General features: G+C 38.4%; 1 protein-coding gene across 1 annotated transcript in view; it reads right to left on the bottom strand.

Moving 5' to 3' along the window:
* The window catches only part of KLHL6 (kelch like family member 6), a 438,836-nt gene that overhangs the window by 422,814 nt on the left and 166 nt on the right, over positions 1-15,856 (bottom strand). Inside the window, exon 1 of the mRNA XM_044070012.1 lies at positions 15,712-15,856. This exon is cut by the window's right edge and continues 166 nt beyond it. Within this exon, the coding sequence (XP_043925947.1) occupies positions 15,712-15,856 (145 nt within the window). The remainder of the gene's footprint in view (positions 1-15,711) is intronic.

Below are 15,856 nucleotides of genomic sequence, written 5' to 3'. Positions count from 1 at the left end.
GACCTTCTCTTGGAAGAGCTTCTGCAACACGACTTTACTGATTCCTTCATTGACCAACTTTTCTAGCACCGGAACTAATCAAACCTGGATCATCTGGGCATTGTCAGGATTTCATCCCTCTATGTCACGGAGGTGGCCCTTTTTCTGTAAGACTTTGACTTTTAGGTAAAAAGTTTTATCTCATTAACAGTGTTTCTTAGCTGACTAAATGCTATATATTTTCATTCTCATGTAAACATCAGGATAAGGGAAGATTTTTGCATGCGAAAGGTAGTAACTAACTAGAGTGCCTTCTGTATTTGAGTTGCTACACTAAACGGCTCTATCTGTAATCTTTCTTGAAAAGCATAAAAAGAAAAGTTTGCCCAAGAATCAGATGCAGCTTTGTGTTTTCCTTTGAGTCATTTGGTAAGTGGTTTAGTACCCTCAGTGTAAAATACATGCTAGTAATGATGATCAGATAACATGCCATAGCACAAGCGGTGATCAGAGTTTGATAAGTGCTCAGGAAGTAATCTGGGGAAGGTAGAAGTGATCAGCATTTCATTTCTTTTCATGGGGGTGGTATGGGCTCTGATGCTAAGGGGTAATGCCAAGAAAGACCGGAGTGACTTAGGCTGGGGTTTTCAGTGTGGGCAGGAAATGCACAAGGAATTGTGTGCATTAAACGGCTGCATTTTAAACCACTGTACACCTTTAAGTTCTCAGAAGAACTGGTGTGTAAGTTGGGTAAGTACCCCACCTGCAGTCTTGCAGTAAGATGGCAGGATACCCTTGATTCCTAAAGGGAATGTCTGTGTTGCCATGAGTCTGTAGATGAGGAGTACGCTACTATGTTTCCATCCTTGACTGAGATATGTATTGACTAGGTTAGAAAGTAAAGACAGGGAATCAGCCTTGTGAAAAACACACGTGATTGAAACATCAATGTACGATTTTAGTATTTTGCCACTTAAAGACTGAGCTTGAGGTATCTTAAGGTCTTTTTTTGCTGAGATGATGCAGTCTTGGATTTGGTCTGTATAAATAGTTGGTAATGTAGAGTGGGTTCAGGGGCTTACCCCCTGCAAAAACACCATTTTGTGGTGATTTTGTAATATTAGCTATAGTTCACAGTTCAGTGATTCTAATCTTTTGTGAATGAAATTATGATAGCCAATCACAAAAGAGTTGGACTTCATTAGGGAGCCATAAAGAAGCACTATGCTCTTACTGATTAAAACTGAAGAATCAGGACAGCTTATTAATGTATTGCTTGTTTGTCTGATAACCTGTCTAATCCAACATAGGCCTTTTTCTCAATTATAAACTGGGCAAAAAACTAAAAAAAATGCACTAATGGTTGAGTTAAAAGTGGCAGTCAGCTACCATTGCATTGTTAAATATTCAGTATATATTTCATTTCACATTTAACAAGGGCACAGAAGTAACAATACTTGCATTATGGTAATCACTAGACAGTACATGATTGTAGTAATTTGATACAAACTGCATACAGAAGCTGCTGCATCTAATTTTTGGCTTGCAGTGTACAAAAGAGGCTTGTGCTCGACCTAAGTTACATTTGTTGTGATGTGGTATTAGTAACCAGTTACTTGCTGTTTTGGGAAACAAAGCTTACCTCATTTTTTGGCTTTCCTGCTAACTGTTCAATATGTAAAGAGTGTTTAAACAATACCACATGAGCAGTCCAAGTTAGAGCTGCCCTTGTTTGGATACAGAGAGCATACCTCTCAACTTTTTAGAGCAAGAAATCTGGACAAAGCCATAAATAATTGGGGGACAAAGGCTCAAAATTAGGAACAAGTTTGAAGATTGCTCTTACAAATGTAGAAAGGTGATAGAACAACAGATTTTACATTAGCATAAATTTTCTGAAGGTTATGAAGTCTGAAAATCAAATGCTTGTCATTATTTTTTGTCTTTAGCCATCAAGGATTTGCCAATAATTTGAAAGAAAACCAAAATTTTATGAGTAACAGAACAAAAACATGAGGCAAAAGTCTGGACATTCTGCGAAAATCTGGACAGTTGAGAGGTATGGCAAAGAGTCTTTGCTATAGATAGCCCTTCTATGGGTCTTTTTACACATACAGTATTGAATGATTGCAACAGTGTTTCAGTGTAAGATCATTGTCTTCACAAATACACCAACCAGTTCTCCATTATACAAATAGGTGCCCTACTTTATGTTTCATGGAAGATCGCATTTTAGTCCATATTACAGTTGTATAATGGAGACCGGCTACACTCCTTCTTAGCTCTGTTGCACTAACAGTTATCTTGGGTAGTGCTATGGTTCGTATTATGATACATTCATATCCAGAAATGGATGCAAACTAAGCACCTTAAGTGATATAATGGTGCAAACTGCATTCAGTCTGTAAAAGTCCGATTTTTTGTTTGTAATTATACTGAAAACAGTCTGCTGAGAATGCTGCTCTTACTATTGTAACTTTGATAGCAGTGACTACATCTGATATGTGAGGGCTACCACTATCACCAATATGTGAGAGGGGCTGCCAGTGGTATGGTCTCACAACTGATACCACTGGACTCACTGTTTGAGAGACAGGGGCTATGTCACCTCAAACCACTTTACTTTCCCAATAAATGCTGCTGAACAACAACACTAAATAACATGAAAAGTATATATATATATATATATATATATATATATATATATATATATGTGTGTGTGTGTGTGTGTGTGTGTGTGTGTGGTTCCCTATCAGAAGCCTGAAACACTATAAGCCTGAAAATCAAAATCCTGAAAACTATAGACTGAAAGTTCAAAATCCTGAAAGACCAAAATCCTGAAACTCAAAATCCTGAAAACACAAAATGGACATACTGACGTCATTGTGGCTTTACTATTGTTAGCCCTGTGGTGTTGGGTCATGCGTTGGGTTCAGGTAAGTGTCTTGATTGGTTTTATGTTAGGGTTAGGCGGTTTAAGTGAGTTAGGGTTAGGGCGCAGGTTAGGCATGTATGCAATAGTGACAAATATTGGGGTTAGGGGTGGTTTAAGTGAGTTAGGGTTAGGGCGCGGGTCAGGTGAGTGTGCGATAGTGACGGACCTTAGGGTTAGGGTTAGGGCAGGGTCAGTTGGTAGATATTAGTGTCTTTATAGTGACATATTAGCATTATTTGTGTTTTCAGGATTTTGAGTTTCAGGATTTTGGTCTTTCAGGATTTTGAACTTTCAGTCTATAGTTTTCAGGATCTTGATTTTCAGGCTTATAGTGTTTCAGGCTTCTGATAGGGAACCGTGTGTGTGTGTGTATATATATATATATATATATATATATATATATATATATATATATATATATATATATAGATCTGCTGCTTTTGTTCGAATTACATTTGGTTGAAAATGATTTCAGGCAGCCCACTTCACTGAAAGCTCATTTGATTGAAAGCTCATTTGGTCAAATTCCATTTAGTCGAAAATGGAATATAGTCCCTGCCCCACTGCAGTGCGACCCTGGAGTGAAAATATAAGTTGGAGGGGTGGGGCACAGCCTCCCACATTTTGCAACTAGTTTTTACTGATGTTATATGTTTGAATGTATTTTTAATGGATACACATGTATATAATAGTGCATACACTGCAATTATGTGGGAGGCTACACCCCCCACCCCCTTACTTTATATTCTCACTCCAGGGTCGCACTGCAGTGGGGCAGGGGCTATATTCCATTTTCAACCAAATGGAATTCGACCAAATGAGCTTTCAGTGAAATGCATTTTCGGTGAAGTGAGCTACCTGAAATCATTTTTGACCGAATGTAATTCGACCAAAAGCAGTAGACCCATATAAATATATATATATATATATATATATATATATATATATATATATATATATATATATATATATATATATAGCTATATAGATATATATGTAGTTATAGTTACAGCTTAAAATATTTAAAGCTCATTTGACTGTAAAGTGTTTGAAAATCATTGAAAGCATAAAATATCTAAAGCACATTTGATTGAATGATAAGACGACTAAATGCTCATTTTTTAATGTTTGTAGGTAGGATTGTGCAGGAAAATGAATATTTGACTGAAAAAGATTATAGTGGTTGATGTGTATGTGCGAGCGTTTGTGGGTTAGGGTTAGGGTAAGGGTTAAGTGAGGGGATACATTTACTGTTTTGCATGACTGGTATTGTGTGTGTTCTGTTTCCCTTTGTCTTGATTAGTGGTACTGTTAGGAAGAAGGTTTTTAGTAATGTAATGTGTAGGGCTGGGGCAGAGGTAGGGTTAGGGTTACGGTTAGGGTTCGTACACATGAGAAATGTGGTGAAGGTGGGTGAAACTCATGTGCTAATCCTAACCTTAACCCTACACATTGTTACTGAAAACCCTTTTCCTAACAGTACCACTTCCAAGGCAACACTTGATCTCAGGTTTGTAATTGGGGTGTATGCTATATGGCATTTTTAACTTGATAGAATTTTTAGATATTTTGTGATGCATATCCAGAAATTGGTGCAAAGTACTTTAGCAGTGTTTTTTTTTTTTTAGATATTTTGAGGTTCGATATTTTGAGCTTTACATATTTCATGATGCACACATTTCTCTCTCTCTCTCTTAAAGGTAGCACTACCTCAATTTTTGACTAACCTAGCATATACTAGATTACTGGTTACTCAACCACTCTTAAAATCAGCCGGTACTTACATATTATCGCAACCAGATTTTTGCGGTAGTAGTGGTTGCTTCCCGACATTAAAATCTGACCGTTGATGTTGTAATCAAGTCATACAATCTGTTTTCTTTCACACTTATGGTTGTTTTATTGCAGGGTTATCAGGTAAAAATTAAAAAAATAAGTTTGGTTGTTTATGTACGCACTTCCCTGGCAGCATGTCATGTGAAACCTATTTTGCCCATGCAAAGCACTGATTTGAAGCACTCCTGACTACAATCTGTGACAACTTTCCCCGCATAAAAAAAAGAAGACAAAACCAGGAAATGAACAATCCACATATTTTCGTCCCTAATACCTTCCAGAAACCAGTGAAGTACAATCTGAGTTTGTCTGAGGATACCACCATCAACAACACAAAAACGACCCACTGCTGAGAAGTTCTCCCATCAGAAACAAACCCTAGAATCACCTGCCGACATCATCCACCAACACTTTTGAAAGCCATTCCTTAGTGCAACTTGCTGTTAACAAAACTTTCCTTTCAAGTCTGTGTGCAAAGTGTTAGAATTAAAGACATTACCTAAAGCATTTCCATATGTGATGTGGGTGCTTTTCTTGGCAGAATTCCTTTCGTCAGTAATACAGCAGCCATGAGAAATGAAGTGTGCATGTGTAATGCACAAAAACAAGAAGAAGTTCACATTTATTTCTCTTCCAAAATATATCCCAAACTTGTTTTTCCTTAGTAAAGAAGTGAAATTATACCTTACAGTGTTTCCCGCATTCCATTTCATTGCAGCATGCGAGTTTCACAACCGCGAAAATCTAGTTGCGATAATACTTAAGTACCAATCAGCCAAATAAAATATAAGAACTGATGGCAATATATAGCAGATCAGTCTTTTTTTTTCTATCAGAAGTGGATGCCACAATCCTACATCGAGACAGAAGCATTATTGCATAATTAACTAACTAACTAACTAACTGGCTGACTAACTAACCACATGCCTTTAAAATTAAATAAATAGAATTATTTACTAAGACAACATTGAGTAATACAGTTTGATAAAATAATTACTCAGGCAAGTAAGGTATTTCACTGAACAGAGGATTACAAACAAAGAGTTACCACAGACAGATCGCTTCACAGGAAAACTCTAATTCACCAGCCAACTATTCTCTGAATAGAACCAGGCTAAAGAAATTACAAGTCCCTATCCACCATTGTCTAAAAAGTAATAAAATGCAACACGCAAAGCAAAACATAATAAACTTGTTCTTAAATGGAGTTGTAAAAAGTCCATAAAGCACTTCCCATGTACCACAAAGACTGTTCTAGAATTGCTTCTGTGAGCTCAGTCTTCAAAACAAGGGATGTTTCTTCACAGCATGCTATATGTCCTCTTGAAGAGTGGCCCATGACAGGTCATTCCTGAAACATATACAGTCAGCATAGTAACAGCCAGGCGGAATCTCCCTTCAAAATGTCTGTAGCATTTTTGTGGCCAGCCACTCAAAAGACAATAGACCTTAGCAGAGTGATGTAATCCATTTAAGTAACCAGAAAGAGCTGGTTTATCCTGGTCAGCTCTAAATGTGTGTGTCAGCTTCTGTTACCACCCTATATAGAAAAAATGTCAGTTTCACCTTTTACATTCTGCTACAGTCTTATTATTATTATTGCATTTTATAGAGTTCTACAGTTTCAGTTTCAAACATTTGTAGGTTTAATTTCTATACATTTTCTGCATTTTCGAACATCATCCCTGAAACAAAACAATTACTGATTTTATGCAGTCCACAGATTTGTTGCATTGTTATTAACAAAACAGGTGCAGGTTTATTTACAATATTAATAGTAACCCTAAGGCACAGCAAGGGCACACTGGATGCATGAAATTTGGTCAGAGTGCACATGAATTACTGAATCCAAATTTATCAAAACAAAGTCAGTGAATAAGCAGTCCATCAAGATATGTAATATTACATTGTAAATAAGTTTTCTCCCCTGTTGGAAAATGTATATCCTTGTCCCTAAAGTTGTTCTACCTTGAAGTTGTTATATATAAGTTGGGGAGTGGGAGTACAGGTTGGCTTCCTCCTACAAAAATACTCCAGCACTTTGCTACAGAGTAATACTATATAGTCTGATAAACTGCCAATTTGGTAAGAGCAATTAAGTAGCTTTGGATACAGCAGTTTTATAGTGGACCAAGCATTTTTCATACAACATTTGATAACTAATAGTCTGCTGGACTCTATGAAGTAGGTTCTGGTGATTGTAAAGTCTTGCATCAACAATCAAGTGAAAGTGCAGACGATTAATTATTGAATGCAGCAGGGAAAATGTTTGGTCCACTATAAAACTGCTGTAACCATATCTATTGAAGTTTCCATGGGAGATTCAGAGAATATAATCTATAAAACAAACTGATGTTCTATGTCACTGTTCATTACCATTTTGGCTACTAGGTACTATGATATCTGTTATCTACAGTTTCTTATCACTCCCAGTCCTCCCTTCTTTCTCTTTCTCTTTCTCCCTCTCTTTCTCTTTCACCTAATGCATTCCACCTTTCATGTGGCTTGGTTCCACCATAAATAAGTATGCAGATCACACTCCTTTCTCTGTCTTTATTTTGCAGATTTAGAATACCTTCTAATGCTTATAATAGTGCCTTTTCCCTTCACAGAAGTTCATTCTCCATCTGTTCATACACATGCACTGCAGATGTTATAGGTTCATAGGTTCATAGGCAGGTACTAGGCTATCTGCCTGAAGGCATTTATAAGCCCCCTGAGATTAGTTCCCCGTGCCTCTGTCCAGCAGAGCCACTGAAGTGATCCCCGGGGTAAACTTTCTGTTTTCCATCCACTCGTCAAGATTTCTCTTGAAGAGTGTTAGTGAGGAGCTCTGCCTAAATAGATTGGAATCTTGTTCCAAAGCATGGGAAGTCTCTGGGACAGGAATCTATCCCTCCAGCACGTCCTGTTTATTGTTGTGGTAAGGTTTAAATCCCTAGAATGTGTGGCTTGAGGGGATATGGTTTTCTTTAGGTGGATAATGACCATCAATTCTGGGTTGGACATGTCCTTGTGTGTCAGGCAGAGATCACCTCTGACTAGGCGGTATGCAACCGAGTACAGCTGGAGTTTCTTCAGTTGAGCTGCATAGGGCATCTGTTTGAGACCAGTGATCCTCTTGGTGAAGTACTTCTGTGGTCTTTCTAGCTGTTGCAGGTGTCTTGTAAGGTACATCCCAAATGGGGCGTTGTACTCTATGATGGGTCTGATGAGTGATGAGTACAGGGGCACAATGACCTCTTTTGATCTGGATGCAAACCCTTTTGTGATTAGGTGGGCCACACAGAAGGATTTTCTAACCACTTTGGCAATGTGATTATCAAAAGAGAGATTACTATCTACTTGGGTCCCCAGATCCCTTATTACATCTTCCGTATTCAGGGGACTACCACCTATGTGGTAGTTTGTGGGTACTTTGTTTTTTCCAAAGGGGATGAGTATGCACTTTTTGGCATTTAGCTTGAGGCCATGATTTTGACACCAGGTATCCATCTCAGTGAGACCCTTTTGGAGGATGCCTGTGTCAGCCAGAGAGTCAATTATAGCCCCTAGTTTGCAGTCTTCTGTGAACTTGGTCAACCATAGTCCTCCTGTGCTTGCCTGTACCTCTGAGAAGTATATGCCAAACAGGAGGGGTCCTAGGACTGAGGCCTGGGGAATGCCACTTGTAACTGTTTTAGAATTGGACTTAGCTCCCACAACTCTCACCATGTGGGTTCTGTCAGTGAGCCAGTTGGCAACCCATCTTGTGAACTAGGGGTTTATGTTCAGGCTGGTGAGCTTGTCTATAATACCCGAATGGGGAATGGTTTTGAAGGCCTTTGCGAGGTCTAGGTAGGCTGTGTGTACCACCTTTCCCTCATCTATAGCCTTAGTAACTGTCTCAAAGAAGTCCACCAGGTTCAGGAGGCATGATCTGCCTTTAACAAAGCCGGACTGGGTAGGGTCCAATGTTTGGAGGTTCCCCATGTCTCTGTTAATGAGTTCCATGATGATGCGCTCCATAGCCTTGCAGACCAAGCTAGTCAGGCTTATAGGGCAATAGTTCCTGGGATCTGTTGTGGTTCTGCCTTTGTGGAGCAGAATAACCATTGCTGTGCGCCACTCTATGGGTACGTAGCCTGTGAAGAGGCTGAGTTTGAACAGTGTGTTTAGGTGAGGGGTTAGTTCATCTTTGAGCTCATGTAGGATGCAGCCTGGGACACCGTCCGGTCCCACTGATGCTGTGTTTATGGCTTTGGAGAGGGCTGTTTTAACCTGAGTGTCTCTGATTTCTGGGGCTCTACATTCTTCTGGTATGGTTATGGGCCCTTTTGGGGGTGAGAGGGGGGTGAAGTTTGCACTGAACCTGTCTGCCAGGATGTTGGCGATATCGGTTGGTTCAGTGTATTTTGTGCCATTCTGCACTAACTCTGAGCAGATCTGTACATTGCCACTTAGATTCTTGACATAGCTAAAGAATGCCTTGTGGTTATCTTTGGAGTCCTTGGCAATTTTTCTTTCGAAGCTCGCCTTGGATAATTTTATGAGGGATTGTAGTTTCTTTCTGATACTTATCAGGGATGTCTTCCCTTCTTGGGATTTTACTCTTTTCTGCACTAGTTTCCTCCTATTGTATAGCTTGTTTATGGCAGGGGTCCATCAGACTGGTTTCCTTTTCTTGGAGGAGTGAGTCTTGGTTTTGCTTGGGATAGCATGATCCATGCATTCTTGTAGGTGCCTGTAGAATGCATTAGTAAAGGATTTTGCAGCTTGGACAGCGTTATTGTTTAGCATGGGGGCTTTGAAACTTTCCACCTTGGTCTTTAGTAATGTGAAGTTTGCTTTTGCAAAGTTTTTCACAGTGGTTTCCTTGTCCGGGGGGGGGGGGGGGATGTGGATACCAAAGTGATTTGTTTATGGTCAGATCTAACCAGCGAGGGGTTGACCTCCGGTGTGGAACACCGGTCACCCATGTTGGTGATGACCAGTTCCAATATGTTGTCACATCTGGTGGGAGTGTTGACCAGTTGATCCAGGGCTTTTGAGTTTATAAATTCTAGGAAATGTTTGGCAAGGGAGTTAGTACTTGAGTAGCTCTCCCAGTTAATGTTTGGGTAATTGAAACTGGCCAATATTAAGGTGCTTGGTAGGACCTTTATGTTTTCCAGTGTTTCCAGAAACATGGGATGGGGGTCCTGGGACATGGTGGGTAATCTGTAGCAAGCTACAATTTGAATTGCAGTTTTGCCCATTGTTAGCTGCATGTGAATGATCTCTGAAGCATTGTGCTGTGCCACTAACCTGGAGGTGTGGGTATCCTTGATGAATATGGATACACCCCCGCCTTTTGTATTTCAGTCCTGGTTCTGTGGCCGAAATGTATGGTATGAGTTGTAGCCTGATAGTGCTGGGGTGCTCTCTGGAGCCCTAAACCAGGTTTCTGTTACTGCACATATATCGATTTTCTCCATACTGAGGAGAGCCTCGAGTGCGTGCATTTTGAAGTTTAGACTTCTGGCATTGAGTAGCATTACCCACAGTTTTTTGTTACTAGTGCTATTTATGGTGGTAGGTTTGTCTTTTGAGCCTTGCCTAAAAAAAGCACTATGGGGGTGGCAAGAGCCTTGGCCAGTATTCGAAAGCTTAAGGGTGACAGGTGCAAGCCATCTCTAATGAAACAGCATGGCTTGTCGAGCATGTCATCCCAGGCGGACAGACACTGGATCCCCTTTGAATGACACCAGAAACTTTTTCCTTTATACCATGGTATCATTCTTGGTGAGGGCAGTATGCCACTCAGGGTCAGGGTCATTTCGGCCTGGGCTACGTGATCAGAGAGCTCTTCCATGTCTCTTTTCATGTAGTCCAGGGAAGTACAGCTCAGGTCATTCACACCAACATGGACAATGACAGAGTTGTATTTGTACTTATTTAGTCCTGAATACTCCTCCTGCATGCTTCTCCCTTCCTCAGGATCATTAGCATACAGGTCATGTTTTAATGCTTTTCCTCATACTTATTTTTCCTATCTTATTCTGTTAAAAAGCTGCTATTTTATTCTACACTTCCATTGTGAGTGTATGAAAGCAAATGTACTAAGGATCAAAATCCCTAAACTACATCCTGTGAAATAAATCCTGCTGAAAAAAGTTAAGTACTTTTGCGGGGTGGGGGGGTCAAGCCCCTTGCACCCACAGATGTGAACGTATACATACCAGCTCCACAGTTGCATCAACACATAACAGGGGAAATTCCCCCCAAAAGATAATCACTTCCGGCACAACTCTCAGACAGTGATTTCCTATGGAGGAATTCTGATGGATGGCAGGATGAACCTCGGGCAGTAGAAACTCGAGTGTTCAAGCTACATCCACCAGTAGGATGCCGTTATCTACATATGCATTTCTCTTTGATGCGACCTTTTATTATGTACTGTATGCCTTTAAATCGTAATCATCATTATTATCACAATAGAAATAAAACAAATACATCATCTAGTGTTACTTGATCTATGTCACTGCAATACAGAGTAGCCCAAAACAATATAGCATGGTAACAGACAGCATAGTTACAGCAATGGTACGGTATATAAAGCAATACATACTTTCAAATAATAATAATAATAAAAAAAAAAAATCTGCTACCTCCAGTATGAACACATTCCAGTGTGTACCCATAAATTAAACAGGACAGAAAATTACTTGAATACCTCTCAACTGTCCAGATTTTTGCAGAATGTCCAGATTTCTGCCTCATATTTTGGTCTGTTTTTCATAAAATTGTGGTTTTCTGGCAAATTAGTGGCAACTCATTAAAGACAGAAATTAGAAAATAATGACAGACATTTGAGTTTCAGATTCCATACCCTTCAGAAAATGCATGCTAACATAAAACCTGTTATACTATCAACTTTCTAAGTTTGTAAGAGCAATATTTAAAACGTGTCCCTATTTTTGGGCCTTTTTCCCACTTTTATGTATGGCTTTGTCCAGATTTCTTACTCTAAGAGGTTGAGAGGTATGTGAGTTGAATTTGTCTACCTCTGATAGCTTTCTCTAGAGACTTCTACCAGAGGACTCTATATCATAATGGTGATATTTCCAGTCTCTTGAGATTTAGAAGTCACAGTTCCCAGTTCTTAAACATTTCTGATTTGATTCCTGTACATACTGTTAAATTGTAGCTCCTTTTCCTGTCAGATGTACAAGTTAGAAAAATAAGCTGAGATTCAGAGTAACAGCTAATTTCTGAAATTCACAGTTCTACTTTAGCACCCCTACACCAACAAGGAGGCTATGCTGTCTATACCTATGTTTATTATTATATACCAACACTGAAACTGCTCTACCTTGAGTAGGAGAAATGCTCTGAGATCTCATGGTTAGAATAAATCATCCCATTTGTACTTTTAGTTCTCCACTTCCATGAACTGCAGTTATGGTCCTTAGACATTCAAAAAGTATCAGACTGTTTAAGCTTCTTCAGAATGCCCTCTTCTGGACTTTTTTTAGTCAGTCACAGCTTACAAGTAAAGGACTTTTGTGCCCACTAACTTTTTCTGCAACAGTAAGCTAGCTTATATCAAGCAGATAAAACAAAACAAAAACATTTCTTAGAGTTACCCATGCATATCCATAACATTGGTGAAATTACTCCATTTTCAAACACTGTAATTTTTTTCCTTTCTGCTCTCTTTTTTTCTGTTATTTATGTTATCTGTAAATAAGAATTCCTATCCTTCTATCATTATTTATACAGTACAGTACTAGTCTGGCTTAATACCTACCCTTCAGTGTGACTCTACCTTTTTTTATTGTTGAGTGTTTTGTCCTGCAGTATGTTTACATGTGGTGCTGTGCAATCACATATAGACAGTCTACAACTTTTATCTTTTCAGTGGGTTTCCTCCCTTTAAAATGATTTCTAAACTGTTACATAAAAAGCATAACTAAGTTCTTTCTTCCCCACTGTCAAATTTCTGTCTTGTTAATTTCATTTGTATATACCATCTTGGGATTGAATTAAATTTCATGATGCTGTGTTTAGAAAACTGTCTCCTTGGAATTTATACCATACTACTAATCAAATACTAAGTGTTTTGGTCCAGGAAAATGAATGTAATATGGTATTTTGAGACCTTAATTTGTTCCTTCTCACTGCATTTAATACATCTATTCAATCTCTTAAAACTGAAAACTGCTTTTTACAGCTGCCTTTTCTCCCTCCCTCTAAGGTCATAAAACTACTCATATTTTGGAAATTTATAGTTATTTTACAGTGTCATCAAAGGGACAAAACTTGATGTAAATAACAAAAATAGATTGAGATGCCACACAATTTCTGGTTTTACAAATGAAATTGTACTTATCAGCATTTTGCATCTGAATAAGAAAGTACTTAAAGTGAAAAAGTATATCTACAAAATGATAAAGAAAACAAAGAGGGAGTGTCAATGGAAAAAAGTTTCAGGAATAGTGTTCAGCAATTTTCAAAGTAAGCAATAATTCTGAGTGCTGCCATTCTAAATAAATGCAAAGAAGAGCTTGCACAAGGAGACCTGTGTGATGATATCATATTTTACGGATACAGCATACATGGAAAGAGAAAGTTTAAGCAAAAAAAAAAAACAAATCATATCACTCTGTGCCATCCTCATCAGACCATTTTAGATTAAAATAATACAATAAAGTTCTGCAAAAACATTAGTATAGCATAGAATATCAAGGTAAGGTAAAAATGGTTTGATTGACTTACTATTTAAGCAGTTCTGAACATAAAGCTAGAATACTTAGTGGCTTTCATTGTGGACAACTAAAATGTGCTTTTCAATGAAGTACAGGCAGGACTTTGCCTGGATAAGCATTTGCAGTTGTGTTGTTGTACCTGCTACCATGTTCCTGAAGGTCGGTGTTATCTTACATATATTTGGCCAGTCTGTTACTATGACATCACCCCTCACTTAAGTTTTAAATAATACCTTTAATGCTTTCCTCTTACATGTATATAGCATTCTTCCCTCTCCAAATCCCACCTGCTTCTCTTGATGTAGGGCACTTGGAACATACCTTCAGTCAGTATTTCTTCTGCTGCTTTTTTTGTCAGACTTTCCAGGCTTTGGGCTATCAGTTTCCTGTCATCAGTGTCCACTTCTTCAAGTGCTATCTATACACACTGCACCTTAGTAGCTACCCTTGTGAAAGGATTCGGCATACAATATCATCAAGTCATGATGGACTCATGCCTGGTCAGTGTCACAATTTTTTATTAACTAGATAATTATATTAGCTACAAGTTCCCATTTACAAAGATGACCTATGAGTACTGTGAGGTTATATAACCTGCTAAGGATCATACAGTATGTAAGGGGGAAAAGAGTCCCAAGGTAAAGCTCATAGCTGTAACCTCCTAGGCTTAACTGGCAGACCAATCTGCATTTATTCATATACCAGAGCTCTTACGTGACTCACCTGACTTCATCACTTCCTAATCTGCACTCTTTCATTTTCTAGATATAAGCTTTCCCCATCCCATACGCAATCTTCATTTGGACAATAGACTATGATACTACAACACTACATATGGAAAAATACATGCGTGTGTGTGTGTGTGTGTGTGTGTGTGTGTGTGTGTGTGTGTGTGTGTGTGTGCGTGTGTGTGTGTGAGATATGTTTATATTTATCCATAAATGATATAGGTAAGTATATGCAAAGATCTCAAACTATCTTTTTGTTGTCTGACAAATGAGTAAGCACACCACACTGAAAAAAGAATATATATATGTGTATATATATATATATATATATATATATATATATATATATATATGTGTGTGTGTGTGTGTGTATGTATGTATGTATGTTGTGTGACTTTGTGTATGCATTTCTATATCTCTGTCTATATCCATAAGTGTATCTGTATCTGTATTTATACATATATCAATCCACCCATATATATATATATATATATATATATATATATATATATATATATATATACAGCCAATCTGTTTGTTGCAGCTGACTTCAGAACACAACCAAGACAAAAATGGAGAGTTTAATACAATCTCAGTGAAGGGTTTCTTTGGGTTTCTTCTTTGTTTATTTTCAAGGGACATTATATAGTATGCTTCAGTGACAGTGACAGTCAACAGTGCACTGTGTAATCTGGGGAAATGTCTGCCATTATCACTGTACTGTTACAAGCCAGTAATATAAAACAATGTCAGAACTGTAAATATTTTGATAAGTGATATTTTACTTCAAGATGAAGAGTGATGAGGCAATAACTGAATTAATTATGTTTTGGCAGAACAATCTGGTACTATAGGAGCTTTGATGCCTTTCTGTGGGACTTGACAATGCTGGTACACTGCGGGTTATGTCCATTTTGTCTTCTGAGGTAAACTGGGATAAAAAACACATTATGGTTTGCAATTACATGTCAGCTCTTAAGAACTTATGGCCACTTAAAACAATCTCACCGTATTGATATTGAATAAGCAAAAAAGCCAACGTATCAGTAATACTGCACAGCATTTAGTACTGTGGGTGTCACAAACTTCTCCACGTAAGAAAATTGCACACAAAAAAAAAAAAGAAAAAGCCAAGTACCTAGCTTCTGTCCTTACTGCTTTATTTTCAGGAAGGCAGGTGTTTTGGAGCAATGGTAACATGGAAATACTGAAACAAGCTAAGGTTGCTTCTTTAAAGCTGTGCAGAATTCTCCTGAACAATATACGTACAGCTGAGAAGTAAGTACAATGAATCTAAATGAAAGCAGTTTCCCAGGCTAAAAGTCACAGCAACAAATCTGCTACAGCAACAAGCAAATGCTGCATTTGACTTGTCAGAACAGTCTGCAGAAAAATATTTCTGCAAAGTAACAGAACTGAACTTATGTTAAAAGGAAATGTAAAGAAAGCAAATATGGAGTTTCCCTTAAAGAGCACTGCCTCTCTTAAAAATGTGTAATCTTACCTGAAATAGTTACTTGCTGCTGCTAAAACTACACGATGGCAAGGAAACTGCTTGCTACCCACCACCAGCATGACATCAGTGAGAGAGTTCTCAAGACGGAGGTTTTCCAGACCATTCTGAAGCAGTGCGGAGAGGCCAGTGTCAT

This window comes from Protopterus annectens, chromosome 4.part1 (genome assembly GCF_019279795.1).
Source record: "Protopterus annectens isolate FY-2018-M chromosome 4.part1, PAN1.0, whole genome shotgun sequence".
Lineage (NCBI taxonomy): Eukaryota > Metazoa > Chordata > Ceratodontiformes > Protopteridae > Protopterus > Protopterus annectens.
The sequence above is the reverse complement of the archived record's forward strand: the minus strand, read 5'-3'. Positions and strand labels throughout refer to the sequence as shown.